This window comes from Papio anubis, chromosome 6 (genome assembly GCF_008728515.1).
Source record: "Papio anubis isolate 15944 chromosome 6, Panubis1.0, whole genome shotgun sequence".
Taxonomy (NCBI): Eukaryota; Metazoa; Chordata; class Mammalia; order Primates; family Cercopithecidae; genus Papio; species Papio anubis.
The window spans coordinates 74746518-74767859 of record NC_044981.1 but is presented as its reverse complement, the minus strand read 5'-3'; the positions used below and the strand labels follow the sequence as shown (position 1 = coordinate 74767859).

The 21342-nt window shown below is 35.0% G+C and overlaps 1 protein-coding gene across 3 annotated transcripts in view; it reads left to right on the top strand.

The window, feature by feature from the left end:
- LCA5 (lebercilin LCA5) overlaps positions 1–21342 on the top strand; it is a 52681-nt gene that overhangs the window by 10070 nt on the left and 21269 nt on the right. Inside the window, exons 2-4 of one of the 3 annotated variants that reach the window (XM_031667258.1) lie at positions 5624–5751; positions 8661–9041; positions 14325–14854. In XM_031667258.1, coding sequence (XP_031523118.1) covers positions 8852–9041; positions 14325–14854 — 720 coding nt within the window. In that variant the 5' untranslated portion in view covers positions 5624–5751; positions 8661–8851. Of the gene's footprint in view, positions 1–4720; positions 5752–8660; positions 9042–14324; positions 14855–21342 lie in introns of those variants that run through there. The other 2 variants (XM_031667259.1, XM_031667257.1) reach the window with 2 other exon arrangements.

Sequence of the window (21342 nt, the reverse complement as noted above, 5' to 3'; positions counted from 1 at the left end):
ATGTCTGCTCCTTGCCCATATACCCAAGATGCTTCCTTTGGTTCTTGGTTTAGAATGGCTGGATTGTTAATGGTGATGAGTATAGGATTGCATTTTAAATTCTGGCAGTTATTTGGCGGGGAGCCCTTGGGCAGATGTAGTTTATTCTTTAAGGGTCTCCAGCTCAGAGTTACCCACCCCGTGTTTACTGTCCAACCTTGAAATTGGGTAGTTTACCATATGTCATCCCAGCTGGGGCAGAGTCATGCACTACTGTAACCTGTACCTGGTTAAGGGCAGAGATATTTATTTGCCTGTGAGAGCTGTCTCTGATTTTTCAAATTCCCACAAAGTAAGACCAGGCAGGCATTAAATCTTATAGTTTGGAGTGCTACCATCTTGGTTACATTAATTACCAACTTGATTGGGTAGGGAGGAGTTCCCTGCCAGTTTCCATTTTGACCTTCTGCTTTTTGTACAATAGCCCATTTTAGCCATATTAACTTTCAGACATGGGGCCAGCCTATGTTTTCTTGTTACATTTTTTTTTAGAGTTAACTTTAAGGGTTCCTTAGGTGACCGATGCACCTTTTACTGTTGTTTTCCCCTCCCCTCCCTTCTGGGGTCCGTTTTACGAGTGCCTTGATTGGAGTACAGTGAATCTGCTGGCGTTCAGCTGTTTGCATGGCTGTTTCAGTGCTTAGGAGCACTTGATGGGACCTTCCCAGCTTGGGTGGAGCTTACCTTCTTTCCAAGTTTTAGTCAGCATCAAATCACCAGGCTGGAAGTGGTGAACAGCAAACTTAAGAGGCGGAGTTTGAGTTAGAAGTCCTTTCAACCTAAGGGATGACAGGGTGGAGGATATGGCCAGTTTATAATTTCTTAAGAATTGATCCTTGGTTTCCATAGTAGGGAGATTTGTAGCTCTGCCAAAATATAGGAGCCCATATATAACTTGTAGGGGGACAATCCCAAGTTTTTTCCTGGGGCTGTTCTAAGGAGTGCTATTGGGAGACATTTGGTTCCAGGCATTTTAGTTTTTAAGGTTAGTTTGGTGATAGCTTTTTGAGAGTTTGATTTATTCTTTTTATCTTTCCAGAGGAAGGGGGATGCCAAGGGGTGTGATAATTCCATTTAATTTGTAAACCTTCCATAATTCCCTTTAACACCCTTGAGGTAAAGTGACTCCCATTGTCTGAATTAATATTTTTCACCAGGCCAAATGTAGGTAAAATTTGTTTTAATATTATTTTGACCACATTCCCGGCAGTGGCTATTGGAAGAGGAAAGGCTTCCACCCTGAGGGAAAGGTGATTTATGATTACCAGTAAATACTTTAGTTTTCCTGCTTTGGGCATTTCTGTGAAATTTACTTGAACGCTTTGAAATGGTCTTAGCTGGGGAGGCCTTCCTCCTGTGGCCTGTTTTCTAATCACCTTTTTGTTTACCCTTTGACAAGTTACACAACTTCCACATACTTGTTTACTGAGGGTATAAATCCCTATACACCCGTAATTCCTAAGTATTGCATCACTCAGAGCCTGGAGTCCCCAGTGACTCCGTAAGTGTAATACAGACATTAGTTCTTTTATTAGAGGTTTACTCACACTAGCTTTCCCAAACTGTCCACTGTTATCTTGGCTGTCTGCTCCGGCTTGTGTCTCCTGCCGCCCCCACACCTGCAGCTGCACTCCCTGGCCTGCAAGGCCAGTTCTTACAAAGTTAACTTTCACGAGACCTTGCCCTACTGGGTCCTCCGGATCTAATCCAGAGTATTTTTTGATTTGATCGCTGAGCCTCTCCAGGAATGCAGAGGGAATTTCCTCTTTTTCTTGTTGAATTTCAAATGCCTTTGAGACATTTTGTGTCCCAGGAGTGGACTCTTTGATCCCTTTAATTATTAGTTTCCTGAGGTTCTGCATTTGGGCCCAGTCCTGGGATTGTGATTATTCCAGTTGGGATTGACATTTGGAAACTTTTGTTTGGCTGGCAAGACTTTTTGCCTGGAAGGGTGTTGCCTCTCCCAGATGGCTATGACCGCTTTCCTAATTATTCCCTTTTCTTCTCCTGTGAACAGGATATTTATGATAGACATTGTTTTAGCCCAGGTGTGAAAGATGGGTCCTAAGAATTGGTCCAGCTGGTCTGCTAAACCGAGGGGATTTCCTAGGAGTGGTTTCATTTCTTTCTTTTTTCTCTTTTTTTAAGTATAAATGATCAACCAGAAATTATCTTCAAATAAATAAAACCAGAAGTATTGTTTTAAATAAAAACCCAAAATAAAGAAACAGAAAAGCTGACACTATATGAAGCAGAGGTAATTCTTGGACCAGAAGAGACTTTAAACAGAAAATGTTTACGTAGTATTCTCAGAGAAAAAAAAAATATTACCTCGGTAATGCAAGAACAGAATAATTATTTTAAAAATCAGAACAGGAAAGAGTTCTTAGAAATGAAGATATTGGCATAATTTTTAAAATGATGGTCTAGAAGATAAATTGAATAAAACTCTTTGAAAATAGAAGAAAAAAAGCAGGCTTATTTAGGAGAAATTTCAAAAAGAAAATGGAAAAAAAGGTTAGTTATCTGAAGAACAATATAAGAAAACCTCTGGTGCTTAAAGATACAGATTTCCAGATTGAAAGGAAGAGGGGGAGAAAGGGTCCCAACACAACGAAAAAGGCTCACTGGTATTCATGTTCTTGTGAAATTTCAGTATAACAAGGGGGAAAACCCTAAATGCACCTAGGGAGCGAAAAAAGGAAAAAGATAACCTATAAAGGAATGAGAATCTATTTTAGTGTAACTAGAGTGTTAATTCCCTAAGGGCAGGGACTTTTTGTTCATTACTGCTACATAGAGCTCAAGAAATATATTTTGAATAAAAGAGTGACTGTAACATATGTGTCACAAACAATGCTGATATATTTTGAATAAAAGAATGATTATAACATATGTCTCACAAACAATGCTGAGGGTTTAAAAGACAGTGAAGCAGTGTCTTCAAAGTTCTGAGAGAAAATAACCTAGAATTTGGATTGTATGAAAAGTAATAAGTGTGAGGTAAAATAACAACATTCTCAGGCATGCAAGGACTTAGAACATTTACTTCCTAAACCATAAACTCTTTCTGAAGAAGTTATTTAAGGATGTGGACCAGTAAAATGATGATGGAGACTAATAAAGATGACATGGTCTAAATGAAATAGTGCACTAACTCAGGAATTTAATAAAAGTAATTCCAGAATGACAGCAGTACAATATGTCTAGAAAGTAGTTGGTTTAAATTAGAATAGAAAATTCAAGGAAAATGTCTTTAGGAGGAAGAATGGAATGGACTTAGGGCTATTGGTAGATTAAGAAGCTGGTAGGTATTAGTGATATAAGAAATGTTTTTTCCCCTTAATAGGAAAAAAAGACAATTAGGAATTCTAAGAGAAAAACCATGCATAACCAACACGTAGTTGCATGTTGCAACCGTATAAAATGAAGGGTGAGTTAAATCCTCATCTTTCATAGTCTAAAATTGCTAACTCAAGATACAGTGCACACATAAAGGTATAAGCCATTAAAATGGTTGTTTCAGGGAGCAGGACTTGGATAGTGGGGCATTAGATATTTCCTTTATTTATTTATTTTTATGGAACTATGTGGATATATTTGGGGGTGGCAGGGAGAGAACACTGTTTGTGTGTTCTTCCCCTTGTCCATAGAAAGTTGGTGGGCCCCTCGGATTTAGATAGGATAGGTCATAGGAAGCTACTTCTGCTATGCAAATGTAAACAGAAATAATTTTCATCTTTACCATATAACCAACTTTTAATTATATTACTGGAATTTAAACTGAAAGTTGTTGACAAAGAACATCAGTTATAATTTACTGAGCATCTCATATGTATTTGAATTGCTAATATAATTGTTGATATTTACCAAGTTCTTACTGTGTGATAGTTATTGAATTATCCCATTTAATCCTCACAAGAATTCTCTAAAGTAGTTACTAGTAATATTATCTTTTTACATATTAAAAAATTAGACTTACATTGAGAGGTAAACTCTCCAGATTTACATAGCTAATGAGTACCAGAGCCACTTACTTGCTGTTATCATTATCCTTTTCTTCTAGACAATTTTTTTTTCACATATAAATATTTTTTCACATGATTGCAGAGTGAAAGATTCAGGCTGATTTATGTATATTTTTAATATTAGTACTTGCCATAGGAATTGTTGATTTTAGATACAGTAACTAATTTTGAGACTGAGATTGCTAGATACTCACGTCAGAGGTAAAATCAAAGTCAAGTGTTTTTTTGCTGTTTAAAATATTTTTCTAAAGAAAATATCAAATACAGAATTGGAAATATTAGAATAATGAATTCAAAAGTCTTCTATCAGTTTACATAATCGTCAACTCATGGTCAATTTTGTATCTCTACCCTTACCCATTTTCCTTTGGGTTATTTTGAAGCAAACCTCAGACAATTTTATTTGTAAATATTTCAACATACATCTCTAAAAGATAAAGATTCTTTAAAAAGATAATGACAGTATCAATGTCTCACCTAAAACAGTATAATTCCTTAATATTAAATATGTGGTCAGGGCTGGGCATGGTGGCTCACGTCTGTAGGTCTGGCTACTCAGGAGGTGGGAGGATTGCCTGAGCCCAGGAGTTCAAGGTTGCAGTAAGCCATGATTTTGCCACTGCACTCCAGTCTAGGCAACAGAGCAAAACCCTGTCTCTAATAACAATAAATAGTGTTTAAATTTTCTTGATTATAATTTTTTAATACAGCTTATTGTAATCAGGATTGAAATACTGTCCATGGATTGCACTTGGTGGTTGTTTCTTAAGCCTTTCTTATTAGATAAATACCCTCTTCTCTCCTCTCTTGTTCTGCTTGCAATTCGTTCATTAAAAAATCTAGTTTTTCCTGTAGAGTTTGCTACAGTCTGGATTTTTTTCTGATTGCTTCCTTGTACCTTGATCTCGTACTTTCAATGTCATTTACATTTAGAGGCTTCATTAGATTCAGATTCAGTTTTTGTGGGGAGGAGGGAAGATTACTTCAGAGGTATTATTGTGTCCTATCAGAGACATGGTGTCTGGCTGTTACTTTTCTGGAGTGATACAGCCATTTATGATCATTATATAGCTTCATTATTTCTTTAGGAGTTGTGAAATGTCACTCGTCTAATTCTGTCATTTTAATACTTTGTTTTTTGTTTGTTAACTAGAATAATTCCATAAAGAAATACTTTCCCCTCATCTAATATTTTATTTTCAGATAATAGCTTTTTAAGAGTATATTATAGCAAGATGCATGTGTCATTTTTTTTTTAATGTATAAATTTTTAAATTAAATGAGATGGTTTCCTAGAATCTTCCAAAGGTGAATAATTAGGTTTTTGTAAAATATATGAACTCAAGGATTTAAATACTTTTGATATGTTTAAATCGTTTGCTGATATAATTCGTATCGATGACAAATTTGCCTTGTCTTTGGCAAGTAGTTCCTTGAAGTTGGCTCCTGAGTCTATTTGATTGACACTCCATCAGTAGTGTCTGATAACTTCCTTGCTTTCTAGTATGACCAGACTGCTATATCATTAGATTTATTTTGTGTGTTTCCTCCCTCAGAAATGGAATCAGGCATTTCACGAGGAACTTTAGGTTCTTTCCATGGGAAGTGGCATATAGACACTACTTCTGGGTTCTAGGAATGTTCCTAGTTTTTTCCTTGTTTCTGGGATTTTTCAGTGAACAAAGTGAGTAAGTTTTTTAAAAATAAATAAAAGCCATCATAAATTCATGCTGTCACTCATAATTCAAATTTTGAATGTCAAAGTTTTAAAACTCACATTACTTTATATTTAATTCTTCCATGTTGAAAATTCTAGTGCCCAACTGCACCAATAATAATTACTCGTTTGTTTTATTTCACAGTACCTGTGTATAAGTGTGAGAATAAAATATCTGAGTAGCAAAATATGATTCTTGGAATGGCTTTAAAATTTTTTTTACACTTTTTTTTGTCATTATGTCTCACTAGGAATATAAAGTCAAGTTATTGTGTTTTAAAGTCATTCGAACTGGTTAATTTATGTAGTTTTACCACCAACCATGTATATAGATTGATTTATCTAATTTTATTTTGATTTATGGGAATTGCTTTTCAAAAATCTCATTTCTAAAAATTATAATTTCCAATGTTAAATTTACAAAAATTATATACAAAGAAGCCAAGCTTCTATCCCTTTCCCTAAACTCCGCTTCCTTCCTTCCCCTATAGCTGTGTTTAGTAAGCTAACTACCAGCGCATGGGACTTCTTAAATTAAAATTAATTAAAATTAAATAAAACTAAAATTAGTTCTTCAGTTATACCAGCAACATCTCAAGTGCTTCATAGCCGTATGTGGCCAGCCACCATCTTGAACAGCACAGATTATAGAACATTTCCATCCTGGCTGAAAGTTCTGTTGGACAGAACTACCCTAGCGAACCCATTTTATTTTTCTTAATTACTTGATTTCTCCTTCTACTTAAAAATATAAAAAATTACATATGTTACCCTTCTTCCTTGATAAATGGTAGCATACTACGTGCTTTTTTTCCATCTTTCTTTTCTCTGTATATCCTAGAGATTACATCATACTGTGAGCAATACACAGAGATAGTCTTCATTCCTTTAATAGCTTCATAGTAGTACATATACTTCATTGTGTGGATGTTTATAATTTGTAAGACCAGTTCTTATTGGTCATTTTATTGTTTTAGTTTTCTACTTACATTAGTGCTACAATAAATAGTGCTGCCTTGTGCATGTCCTTTCATATGTTATTACTAGAAGAACAATACTTTTAATACTAATTTCATCAATGGAATTTTTGTTTCTTCTAAATTGGATTATAAAAGTAATCCAATTTTGTTGTGTTAGAAAACCAGAATATGTTAATGGAGAGAGAAAATTATCCAAAATCCATGTTGTCAGGCAGGCACTATTTTGGTGTTCGTGTATTCCTTGCTTTGGAAAATGTTTTCAGTTTCTGAATTCAGGTAAGAATAATAGTGTTTTCAGTTTTTTTTTTAAATGAATATGTGTAGTTGAGGTCATACTGTATGCACTGATTTGAATTTTTTCTTTGCGATAATAGTATAAGCATTTTCCTTAAATACAAACTTTTTGTAAACATTTTCAGTAGGTTCATGATATTATGCTGTATGGATTTGTACAATACTTAATTATTCCTCAATGATTAGGCATTTAATTTGCTTCCATTAAAAAAATTGTACTGGTCGGGCGCGGTGGCTCAAGCCTGTAATCCCAGCACTTTGGGAGGCCGAGACGGGTGGATCACGAGGTCAGGAGATCGAGACCATCCTGGCTAACACGGTGAAACCCCGTCTTTACTAAAAAAAAAGTACAAAAAAAACTAGCCGGGCGAGGCGGCGGGCGCCTGTAGTCCCAGCTACTCAGGAGGCTGAGGCAGGAGAATGGCGTGGACCCGGGAGGCGGAGCTTGCAGTGGGCGACAGAGCGAGACTCCGTCTCAAAAAAAAAAAAAAAAATTGTACTGTACTGCATTAAATATTTGCACATAACTTTTCTCCTAATTTTAGCATTATTTTATTGGAATCCAGAAATTATTGTATTAAAGGTTAAAGCATAATTAAAGTGACAATACATTTTGCCAGTGTTTTTCCAGAAAACTCTGTGGATCTTTTTCTGATAGCAACTCTGACAGCATTGAGTGTTATTATTTTGAAAAATCTTTAATAATTTGTGTTGCCTTTTTGGAGTCTTATATATTTTGCCCATTTAATTTTTTACCTCATATTTTTCTCAAAGGATGATATATTTATGTATTGAAGATGATAATTTTTTTGTCATGTTTGCAAATGTTTCCAATCAAGTATTTTTTCTTTTAGTTTTTAAAAAATATACTTTAGTTTTACATTTTTGGTATGGTCAATCTTGGATATTTTTATTTATTCTTTTTTCTTTTCTTTTGTCCTTTTTTTTTTTTTTTTGAGCCAGACTCTCATTCTGTCACCAGGCTGAAATGCAGTGGCGCCATCTTGGCTCACTGCAACCTCTACCTCCTGGGTTCAGGCGATTCTTCTGCCTCAGCCTCCCGAGTAGCTGGGACTACAGATGTGTGCCACCACACCCAGCTAATTTTTGTATTTTTAGTAGAGATGGGGTTTCACCATGTTGGTCAGGCTGGTTTCGATCTCTTGACCTCATGATCTGCCTGCCTCAGCCTCCCAAAATGTGTTTATTCTTATTAGCAGGTTTGTTCTTTACTATCACCACTACCTCCACTCTCACCACCTCCTTGCCTAAAAAAGAAAAAACTGGTAATTTGATCATTATTGTCCATTAAAATTCAGCATTTGTCTCTAGTATAACTCTTAAAATTAAACAGTCAACTTCAGTTAACATTTATTCAGAAGTAGTTGTATGTCAGGTACTTATTATCTGTCTAGGTTGTGACAGTCTGTAGTTCCTCCAAATACTGTAAATAACTTATCTGTGAAAATATAGATAAATTGTAGCCTCTTTTAAAAATTGTAAGCTATATATTATTTTGCTTTTAGTGTCTTTCATTGTAATTAATTGTAGAAACGACGTAGAGACTGTATATAAGTCTCCTTTCCCCTTCCTTAATTTCAGGGCAAAAAAGTTTATCTTCTGGATGCTAATGTGAGTTGTGGTCTACAAATACATTGTGGAGAAAATAAATTGCACAGAAATGAGTATTATCAGGATCTGAAGACTGTGAAAATGTTTTTCAGTATTGTCATAGTCTCCTCTGGAGAAAATAATCTGTGAAACTATGTGAATAGAAACCATTTTTCAAAACAATGGGGGAAAGAGCAAGAAGTCCAGGTACTGATCAAGAAAGAAAGTCAGGCAAACACCATTGTTCTTATTCATCTGATTTTGAAACGCCACAGTCTTCTGGCCGATCATCACTGGTCAGTTCTTCACCTGCAAGTGTTAAGAGAAAAAATCCTAAAAGACAAACTTCAGATGGCCAGGTACATCACCAAGGTAAGTTTTCTTTAAAAGAGTCTGGTGGACCTGGAAGACTCATTTTGAGTGCTTAAGGAAAACGTGTATGAATGAAACTCTTTTATTAGTATATATGTTGTATACATGGAAGTGGGCTGATTTACATTTTATAGGTTATATACTTATATATAAATGTTGCTTGATGGTACTATTAAATTTGTTATATTCAGAGTCATACAATATACAGAAGGAAACATACCTAAGCCTTCTCAGTTTGTTTTTTCTTTTTCCTAAAGAAATGCTTGTCTTGGGGTTTCTGAGATACTGTAAAGGCAAAAAAGTTTATAAATCATATGTACCTTTTTGTATCTTCATTTTTTGAAAGTAGAAAAAGCATTGATATAAAGTGGTTAAGGGACATTTTTAATAGATTGAGTAAAATTGCTTACTCTAGGTAATACAGTGTTTACTGTAAAAATTCAAATTAAACCTAGGAATGGAATTGGGGCCTTTGGTGTAATTTGCTTTCTTTTGAAGTGTGTTATAATGGAAACTAGATTAATCATTAGAAGTCATTTTTGTTATTAAAATATTACTAGAATGGAAATAGGCCTTCATACATATTTGACTGTATAATATTCTACAAATATCTGCATCTCAATAAATCTCTGGTCAAGAAAACCCCACTGTAGTTAGTAACAACATATGTAAGGTTTACAAGTACAGTGTAGAAAAATAAGGCAAATGAGATAATTACAGTACCCATTAATAAAAGTAGCACAGCAGTAGCTTAAAATGGTGAGAGTTTAGATTGCAAGTCAGGGAGTGATAAAATTGTGGGTGGAAAAGGGAAACAAGGGACCACATTATGAAACACCTTGCATCCTGTGCTAATGTATTGACTATTTTTGTGGGGAATAGTTAGCCATTGAAAGGAGTTAAGCAAGGGCATAATTAAGTTTGCCTTTATAAAATTTTTACTTCAAAAAATAATATTTGCTCATTAAAAACTACAAATTATGTGTATTCCTTTTGAAGGAAATACTTTCATGGACCCCCAGTCTAGCTCCTCAGGGATTTCCATACTTCTAACCATTTATAACAATTGGGAACCTTTTTCTTTTTCTTTTTTTGTGAGTACAATGCTTTGTTGTTGGTGGTATTTTGGTCTCTTTCTCTAAATCTGTCTCAGTGAGGGGCCTGTTATGATTTTGTAGTTGAGAGCATGATATCTTATTAAACTTTTGCTGTATAATTAAGAACTAACAAAACAGATCTTAGGGTTGAACCTTAGAAAATGCCTGTTATTCTGAAGAAATACCTAGGGTATTATTGGTAAGGAATAGTTTAATTTTTTTCTTCATTCCCCGGAAGCAACTTAGGAGGCCAATTAAGGAGTTAGAACTTTGTAAGTCTTACCTTATTTGAGAAGATAATTGAGAAAAGCTGTGAAAAGCAGTCCAGCATCAGCCAGAAATTTTCAATTATTGTCTTCAATTTGACTTGTAGTGTTTTCTGTTTTACACTGTCCTTTGAATTAAAATCTGTGATAATTAGTCTGCCTTAGACCAAGTAACAAGACCAAACTGATACGTTTCCGTAAACACTAAGTTAATTTCTCTTGGTTTAAATTGCAATCAGTATAGACTAACCTAAGGACAAAACAAATGTGATTAAAACAGTATTTTAAACGAGTTTTCGGGTTTGCATGTTCGATAGCATATTCTTCCTTCCCCTTCCTTAATTTTCAGCATACTTTGTTTTTTTGCATAAAATTCATGCTGCATCAGAATTTATCATGGCAAAATTTAATAAGTTTTAGTTACACATGTTCGTTTATTATGTTTATTCTTTGTTTTCTTAATAATATAAACATATCTTGATTTTTTTGGTGGATGCATAATTTATTTTTACTACATTAAAAAAATTAGTCATATTATTTTTAACACCTGAAGGAAGAAAAAGCAATTTTCCACCCACTTTTTAGGAGTGACTTAACAAGGAGAGATGAAGAATGATATACACAACAATCATCTTTCTTCTTACTCTTATTAACACTTGATAGTTTAAAATATTTTGTCTTGATAGTTTTAAAAATGAAAATAAAAAGGTAGATGAAAGCTGGAAATATTTGTGGGTTCCGGTTAATGGTCAGTTTGTAGTTATAGAATATGCTAAAAAATCTATACTCAGAGTTTTAGGATGTCAGAAAGTTGGTTGTGAAAACCCTTTTTTATCTGACTCAAAATTTTTATCCTGATTCTTATATTATTAGGCTTTAACTTTTCGTATAAAACAAGTTGCTCTGTGAAGTTTCGTTTTATAAGCAGTATAATAAAACCATATTTGGAACAATTGACATTCATCTTCATATATAATTTTTTTTTTTTTTTTTTTTTTTTGAGACTGAGTCTGGCTCTGTCCCCCAGGCTGGAGTGCGGTGGCCGGATCTCAGCTCACTGCAAGCTCCGCCTCCCGGGTTCACGCCATTCTCCTGCCTCAGCCTCCCGAGTAGCTGGGACCACAGGCGCCCGCCACTTCGCCCGGCTAGTTTTTTGTATTTTTTAGTAGAGACGGGGTTTCACCTTGTTAGCCAGGATGGTCTCGATCTCCTGACCTCGTGATCCGCCCGTCTCGGCCTCCCAAAGTGCTGGGATTACAGGCTTGAGCCACCGCGCCCGGCCATAATTATTTTTATGTATAAAGTTTCTGTCATTCCAAGAGCTGAGTACATATCCCATAATAGCGTATATATACCAAAATTCCATTAACTACATATGTTGGGAAAGAAAACTGAAATGATGGACATTTCAACTTTAAAATTATATTCTAAAGTAATGCTGCCCACTGGAAGTATAATGCAGGTCACAAATGCAAGCCACAAATGTAATTTTATATTTTCTAGTAACCAGGTTAAAAAAGAAAAACAAATGAAATTAATTTTAATAATATATGAGTATTATTTCTGCATATAGTAAGTATAAAACATTGTGAAATATTTTGCATTATTTTTATTTTTGAAACAAGTGTTTGAAATCCAGTGTATGTTTCACAATTACAGCATATCCCAATTTGAGCTACCCACATGTCAAGGTTCGCAAAAGCTCTGTGTGGCGGTGGCTACCATAATGGATAGCATAGTTTCAAAGTAGCAGTAATTAAGTACTCCCTCATTTCTTTTTATTACTGCTTCCTTTCATGTATTCAGTCATTTATAGAGCTGGAATCCCAAATTGATACACATTCAGAACAGTTTCTATAAAATCTTTTATCTTTTTAATGAAACTTTGTAATGTTAAATTGTGAAAATTACTTGTTATTCTTTACTTATTTACAAAATGGAATCAAGTATCCATAGCTGATGAAATGGGGAAGGAAAGGTTGGATCTTCTAGTGTTTCTTCAAACTTTTGTACTCTGGAATGCGTTTTCTCCTTGAAAAAAAAAAATGCAGTCACCATGTAGATTAAAGATGATTATTCTTAGCAGATTTTCAAGTGCCTCTTTTAAAGGGCTGGTGCTCTGAATATTGAGGCTTAAGTTTAATGAACTTTTAGTAAAAATAAAAACATTATTTCAAATTTTTGAGAAATGTGATTTAAAATGTATTCTTTAAAGATTTCATATACTTACATTTTTTAGGATGTGATTTTTTGTTTTCATCTCAAATTAGGTGTTTTTGATTTGAACATCACAGAAAAGAAATCTTCTGAGAAAGCATTTAGAAACACACCTGTACTTCTGTTTTCCATTTTCAATCACCGATAAATGGAATGTTCTTATTACTAACAGAGAATACGTAGAGCATTTAACTCTCCCAACAACCTAGTTGTGTCGATGACATTGTCTTCTTTCTATGGGCTGGGTAAATAGACTTGGAAAGGTTTGATTGAATTGTCCAAATAGTTAAGTGATAAATTTGAGCCACAAATCTCACTGTATAATATGCTGTCATCCTGTCCCCAGATAAAGTTGTAATTAATGTAGAGAAAACATACATTTTCTTTTCCTTTTTTTTTTTTAGTTTTAAGTTCAAGGACACGTGCAGGATGTGCAGGTTTATAACATGGGTAAATGTGTGTTATGGGGGTTTGTTGTATGAATTATTTCATCGCCCAGGTATTAAGCCTAGTATCCATTAGGTATTTTTCCTGATCTGCTCTCTCCCCTTGCCCTGCACCCTCTGATAGGCCCCAGTGTGTGTTGTTCCCCTCTATATGTCTATGTGTTCTCATCATTTAGCTTCCACTTATAAGTGAAATCATGTGTTACTGGTTTTCTGTTCCTGCGTTAGTTTGCTAAGGATAATGGCCTCCAGCTCCATTCATGAACCTGCAAAGAATATGATCTCATTCTTTCTTATGGCTGCATAGTATTCCATGGTGTATATGTACCACATTTTCTTTATCCAGTCTATCATTGGTGAGCATTTTGGTTGATTCCATGTCTTTGCTATTGTGAATAGTGCTGCAGTGAACATACATGTGCATGTCTTTATAAGAGAATGATTCTTTTCCTTTGGGTACACCCAGTAATGGAATTGCTGGGTCACGTGGTATTTCTGACTTTAGGTCTTAGGACTAAAGTCACACTGTCTTTCACAATGGTTGAACTAATTTTAACACTCCTACCAACAGTGTATATGTGATCCTTTTTCTCCACAACCTTGCCAGCATGTTATTTTTTTTTACTTTTTAATAATAATTCTGACTGATGTGTGATGGTATCTCATTGTACCCCATTAAAAACTGAGGAAAGGACATGAACAGACACTTTTCAAAAGAAGACATACATATGGCCAACAAGCTTATGAAAAAAAGCTCAACATCACTGATCATTAGAGAAATGCAAATTGAAAATATACATTTTCACATTTAAAATAATGATCCCAATATCTTGGCACGAATGATTTGAATATCACAATGTTTTGTCCAGTGTTTGTGATGTACCACGCTAATGCTGATGATGCTGATTACGCTCATGTTTGAATTCTGACTTGCCATCTTATCTAAAAAGTTAAAAATGGTTAAAGCTTGACACTGCTGTCTTTTAAAGCGATGTAAAATAATTCTGTATAAACTATTGGGATATCATTTTTGGTGGATCAGAATATTTTTTACCTTTCTTAAAATATTGCACACCTTTCTTAATAGAAACCTATTTAGAGCTCTAAATAAAACTTGATCTTTTACTAACATTGTAAAATCCTTTCTTAATGACAAAAATAACTAAAGAATGTTATCGACCCACTTGTGTTAGGATGAATAAATAACACTACATTTGGTATAGCTTTCACTTTACATTATTCCTGTTTCTTTTTTAGCCCCTCGGAAACCAAGCCCTAAGGGTCTACCAAACAGAAAGGGAGTCCGAGTGGGATTTCGCTCCCAGAGCCTCAATAGAGAGCCACTTCGGAAAGATACTGATCTTGTTACAAAACGGATTCTGTCTGCAAGACTGCTAAAAATCAATGAGTTGCAGAATGAAGTATCTGAACTCCAGGTCAAGTTAGCTGAGCTGCTAAAAGAAAATAAATCTTTGAAAAGGCTTCAGTACAGACAGGAGAAAGCCCTGAATAAGTTTGAAGATGCTGAAAATGAAATCTCACAGCTTATATTTCGTCATAACAATGAGATTACAGCACTCAAAGAACGCTTAAGAAAATCTCAAGAGAAAGAACGGGCAACTGAGAAAAGGGTAAAAGATACAGAAAGTGAACTATTTAGGACAAAATTTTCCTTACAGAAACTGAAAGAGATCTCTGAAGCTAGACACCTACCTGAACGAGATGATTTGGCAAAGAAACTAGTTTCAGCAGAGTTAAAGTTAGATGACACCGAGAGAAGAATTAAGGTACCATTTCTCCAGCTTCTAATTGTACTTTCTTGGGATGTTTCTTATTGGGCATTTAATGTGCTCTCTTAAAATTGCTTATTGCAATTTGATATTTGCTTGGAAATGAAAACTATTTTTAGTACTGTTTTCTAAGTAAAAGATTCGGGAAAATTTAGTATTTTATATTTAAGAGGAAGATGCAAAAGATTGTGTACATTAATGAGCTACATGTTGACTGATGGATCATAGTCATTTTGGGAAAATACTCTATTTGGTTATCTGATTGTTTCTCTAAAATTGGAAATGACACTGTAATAGCCATAGTATATAAAACTGACCTTTTGGGGCCACTGTGTAAGAAATGCCACATGAACAATGCCTTCTGTTTTTATATCTATGCACATTGTCTGTTAAAGATTAATTATAGTACATCTTTTTGGACATGGTCTGCACCTACTCCCCAGAGTGAAAAAACTGTTAGAGCGTGGGTGGGAGACTGTTAGGACTAACTAGTCTGAGAATACAGCAGCTCTTTTAAAAGTATTTCTTTCCTGAATGGAGAGAGGAAAAGAGTCCTATCCCATGACTTTTACACAGGGCACTCAGTTGCCACCTTCTGCGTATATGTATCAGACAGAAGCCCTGAGTCAGGTTCTGTTGCTTAAAATTGACAAGTAGTTTGGAAAGCAAAGGTATGAAAAAGTATGGCAATAATGCTTGCTGTGAGAATGAGCAAAGGAAGCTCAGAACTATAAATAAATTAGGTTTCTGCAATATATTAATTAGATGTTTTTAATACATGGCATGTTGTGGTACTTAGTCTATATAATATGCCATGCCCATTATACCAGTGCCATGCCCAGGGACAGGGACTCATTAAATACACGCTGTACATCAGTGGCCAGAAAAAGCGCTTATTTTTTTCCTCCAAAATTTGCAATTATTGTCTTCTGTTTCAGTGCACAGAAGATATCCTATTATGTAGATTCCAGTAATGATCAGCTCACAGTGCAAAGCAAACAAACTATTTTTAAGAGCCACTTACCCATGAAATAGGGTAGGAGTGGGGACTGAGAACAGTTACCATAAACAACAAATAACTGACATTTTAATTATTTTTAAAGGGAAGCATAAAATGTGCCACATAATGGATTTTAAAATTATGAAGAGCACAGATTGCTAATTAATAATTATGATAAATAGCTGAGTGTGTATATAAAACTACATATAGAGAACATGAAATTACAGTGCATACACACACATATACAACTATATACTGCAGTTTTCTCTTATGTGAAGAGGATTGACAGGTGGTAGGGAGGGAGAAGAAAGAGAGAAGAGATAAGAAATGGAACTGACCCTGTGGATTCTGAGTTATACATGGAGGTGAATTATATGACTGCTCACTTGGGAGCATGAAAATCAGTCACCTATAATGTTAAGTCTTTGAAGTAGTTAACCATATAGTGTCCTCATTTTTTTTCATATTGGAAGTTTTGTAAATTTTTATTTTGAGTTCATTATAGATTGCCATGCAGTTGTAAAAAATATGTAGAATAACTATAATATTACAGCCAGGAAATTGGTCGTGATACATACAATTCATCAACTGCATTTAACTTTCCCTAGTTTTACATGTGTGTGTATTTAGTTCTGTGCAGTTTTATCACATGTATAGATTCGTGTGACTACCAACATAGTCAAGATATAGACCAATTCCATCATAAGAATCCCTTGTATTTTACCCTTTTACAGCCACAGCTACCTCCTGCCTTTCCCTCACTAACCTATGACATCAGCTAATTTGCTCATTATTTCTCTAATTTTGTCATTTCAAGAATGTTATATAAATGGAATCACACAGTATCTAACCTTTTGACGTTGGCAGATTCCGCTTATACATTCACTCAAATGGTTACATGTATCAATAGTTCCTTTTTTCCCTGAGTATTCCATGGTATGCACCACTATGGAGTATTATGGTACATCCTGTTGAAGGACATTTGGTTTGTTTCCAGTTTTGGGCTCTTGACTAATAAAACTGCTATGACCATTTATGTGCAGATTTTTGTTTGAATATACATTTTAATTTCTCTGGGATATATGCCTGAAAGTGTACTTGCTGGTTTTATGGTAAATCTGTGTTTGATGTTGTAAGAAATGTCATTCCATTCTCTCTCTTTTTTTTTATACTTTTTTCTTTGTTGTTGTTTTTTCCATTTGTAACAATCATCAGAATACTCTTTTCTAAAGTAGTGGTACCATTTTTTATTGTCCCGCCGGTAGTGTGTAAGTGGTCCAGTTTCTCAGCATCTTTGCCAGCATTTGGTGTTAACACTTTTTAAAGTTTTAGCCATTTTGATAGCTATGTAGCATCATCTCATTGTGGTTTTATTTTGCCTTTCCCTAATGGCTAATGATGTTGAACATCTTTTCATGTGCTTATGTGCCATCTGTAGATCTGTGCATTTCATTCATGTTTTCTGCCCATTTCCTAATTGGATTGTTTGCTTTATCTATTTTTGGAGAATTATTTATTATAATCTAGATACGAGGTTTTTGTCAGATATGTGGTTTACAAATGTTTTCTGCCATTCCGTAGCTTGTCTTGTCATCCTTTTCACAATGTCTTTCAGAGGAGAAATTTTTAATTTTGATTTTTGATGTGGTTCAGTTTAGCAGATATATCTCTTATGGATTGTGCTTTGGTGTCAAGTCTAACATGTCACCTATCCCTATTGTCCTTTGCCTGTTTGTCCCAAAGATTTTCTTCTATTTTTTCATCTCCCAGCTTTATCGAGGTATAATTGACAAATAAAAATTGATTACTTTTAAGGTATACCACTTGGTGTTTTATAAAATTGTTATGGTTTTATGTTTTACACTTAAGTCCATGATTCATTTTGATTTAATTTTTGTATAGACTGTGAGGTTTAGGTTGAGGTTCTTTTTTGTTTGTTTGGCCTATGGATGTGTAGTTACTCCAGCACCATTTGTTAAAAAGATATCCCTCCTTCATTGAATTGCTTTGGCACTTTTGTCAGTTGGGCATATTTTTATGGGTTTATTTCTGTAGTCTCTATTCTGTTCTATTGATCTGTGTGTCTATTCCTTTGTTGTTACTACACACTCTTGATTACGTACAGCATCCATAATAAACCTTAACATTAGAGAGACTGATTCCTCTCATGTTATACCTCATTTTAAACATTTTAACTGTTTTAGCTACTCTTGATCCTCTGCCTTTCCACATAAATTTTAGAATAAGCTTGTCTACATCTACAGACATCTTCCTGGAATTTTTGTAGGAATTGCATTAAACATAGATCAATTTGTGGAGAATTGGTATCTTTACTGTGTTGAATCTTCCTATCTTGAACATAGTATGTGTCTCCATTTTTTTAGGGAATCCGATTTTTTTCATCATTATTTTGTAATTTTCAGAATACAAATCTGTATATGTTTTAGATTTATACCTAAATATTTTATTTCTTTTGGTGCAATTTTAAATTGTCTCAATTCTTACTAAATTAGAAAATTACTTTTGAACTTTTATTTTTGAATTTCAAAACTTATTTTTGTTATAAAAGTTATTTTCACAAGGAGTTAAGAATGTTTTGTGCAAACCAAGGAATGACTGGTTTTAGAAGTTTACTCCCAAGTTTTAGAAATACTGGATTTATCAACTGTATACCTCAAAGTTGGGTTGGTACATCTAAACTGCTTCATTTCTGCTATATTGGAATCAATATTTAATATGTTATTATGAACGTACTTTTTTTTTTTTTGAGACAGAGTCTTAATCTGTCCACCAGGCTCGAGTGCAGTGACATGATCTCGGCTCACTGCAACCTCCACCTCCCACGTTCAAGCGATTCTCCTGCCCCAGACTCCTGATTAGCTGGGATTACAGGCACACACCACCACGCCCGGCTAATTTTTGTATTTTTAGTAGAGATAGGGTTCACTCTGTTGGTCAGGCTGGCCTCGAACACCTGATCTCAGGTAATCCACCCACCTTGGCCTCCCAAAGTACTGGGATTACAGGCGTGAGCCACCATGCCCAGCCATGAACCTACTTCTCTTAACCCAATAATTTCACATCAGCTGTTGTACTATAGTAGCTCTCTTGTTATTTGGGGGGATGGGGGGAGTGTAGCCAGCGCAGCCCACCTGAGGGTATTTGTTCTCTACTTTTTAACCTACTTTTTCATACTTCCTAAATGCAGCCTCTGGTTTTTAACCCATTTTGTACATCTTTCATGATCTCAGCAGTCAATCCAGAATTTGAAATATTTACTATTGAGTTTCTTACTTTACTGCAAAATTCAGCATTTGTTTTTGTGCTTCATTTTATTTTTCAAATTTTACTTCAGCCAACACTGTTGATCCTTTCTCTTCTAACTCAGGTCTAGTCAAACCACTAACTGATTAAGGGAAAAAAACCAGAAACTTGATTGTGATGTTTCATTTTGCAAATTAACTAAAACCCAAGAAAGTCCTGGGTATCCCTTGAAATTACTGTAAAATCTTAGCAAAGATCTCCGTTATTGTTAAGTTCTATGATGTTCTTTAGTAAGGATACTTGTCTATGTGGTTTTTTTTTTTTTTTTTGCTGTAACTTTTTGTTTTATTTTAAGATAAAGCTGGAAATTGTGTCAAGCAGCTTTGTTTATTTGTTTATAGCTTGTCTCATTCCAGGATTTCAGGCCACAACTCATTCTTCTTGCTAGTTGCAATTCCTTCTTAAGTGGGGGTGGTGGGGGTGGATGAAGCGTCTTCAAGGTTATCTATAACTAGCTGAGCTGTGAAAAACTTTTCCCCAGAACATGAGCCTGTAAGTTGGGTACAGGCTTATTTTGTTCGTTGATGGAAGTGACAGAATGCACAGAATCTTAGTAATTTATGAACGGAGTAGTTTAGAAATGGATAACTGGTTAGAGAGGTGAACAACCAAAGGTATCTGTGGGGGCAACCACCATGACAGTTGTCTGTCCTCCTTCAGAAATTACAGCCTATCTTGTAAGATGTGGTTTGCTCTGGTTCCAGGCCATAGACCAGGGATGGAGAAATACTTGATGAGATTAAACTTCCTGAGCTCTGTACAAAGGGCAGACAGTTACCTCAGTCTGTATACTTACTTCCTTACTTACAGTTGACTTTATACCTTTATTTTGGCTTTTATATCAATAAATTTATTGAATAAAGTCCTGTCAATGTATCAGCCTCAATTTAATATTTTGTCACGTGGGATACCTATTAACTTCCTCAGGAATGGCACCAGGTTCAAGAGGCCGAAAAAGAGATCCAGAGCCAGCAAATGAGACATAAGGTTTACTGAGGGTAACTTGCATACAGGGTGGTCCAGTGATGGTGGGCTGGACGGTAGAACTGCCACCTCTTGCAGAAAGCGTGCAGTTTATATAGCATTTTCACTTAACCTCCACCCCCTAACAACCTCCACCTGGCAACTTCTTTTAACCCAAAACAGAGTCTGGATTCCCTGTATGGCCAGCGTTCCACAAGACAGGCCAGGGACTCAGATGTTCCCCACAGGTAAGGAATGAATCTCTTGGGTTGGCCACTTCTTGGAACTCTGAACACACATTCAGGTGTGCCTGCCATACAGGATCATTCTCAGGGTGTGCTTAAGTTCACTTTTTGCTGTCAGGTGCATCTACCATACATATACATATGCCATACAATATTTAAATAAAACTGTAACACATGTACAGCCTAACTTTTATAGAAGAAAAACATTTTTTAGTTATATAAAGTAGTGGTTTTCAAACCTTTGCTCTCAAGACCCTTTTATAGTCTTAAAAATTATTGACACCTCCCCCCTGCTTTTGTTTATGTATATTTAGCACATTTGAAATAAAAATCGAGAACATTAAAAAATTTATCTATGTTATAAGATCTTTTAACAAAAAAAATCTGTCTTTTCTAAACCAAAAATAAATGAGGACAAGAGTGGCATAATTTTATATTTTGAAAATTTTTTTAATGCCTGGCTTAATAGGGGACAGCTGACTGGGTCCTCATATCTGCTTCTGCTTCAATCTGTTGCGTTATGTTGTGATTGATAAGTATGAAGAAAATTGAGCCTCTTGCAGATGTCTAAAGTAGTTAGAAAATGGAGGAGTATTTTGGTAGCCTTTTCAGGTAATGGATAGTCTTTTTTGGTATTATGCTAAAGCTTAACAAGTGATTTCTTAATGGTTAGTTGCAATGTGGAATATGAAACCATATTAATGAGCTTTTTGTATTTGGATACACTAACATTCATTGATGGTCTTTCAATGGATGTTTTACATCACGCATTGGTCATTTGGAAAATACTGGTTCACTTTCCAAATGTGTATATGTTTCAGTGGAGCCTTTGGAAAACTCCATTGTATACTCATGACACAATATGAGTGAAAATAGCAAATAATATCCTAGTATTATAAAATAGTTTTGACTTTGAAGACCTTCCAAAGTGTCTCAGGGACCTTTAAGGGTTT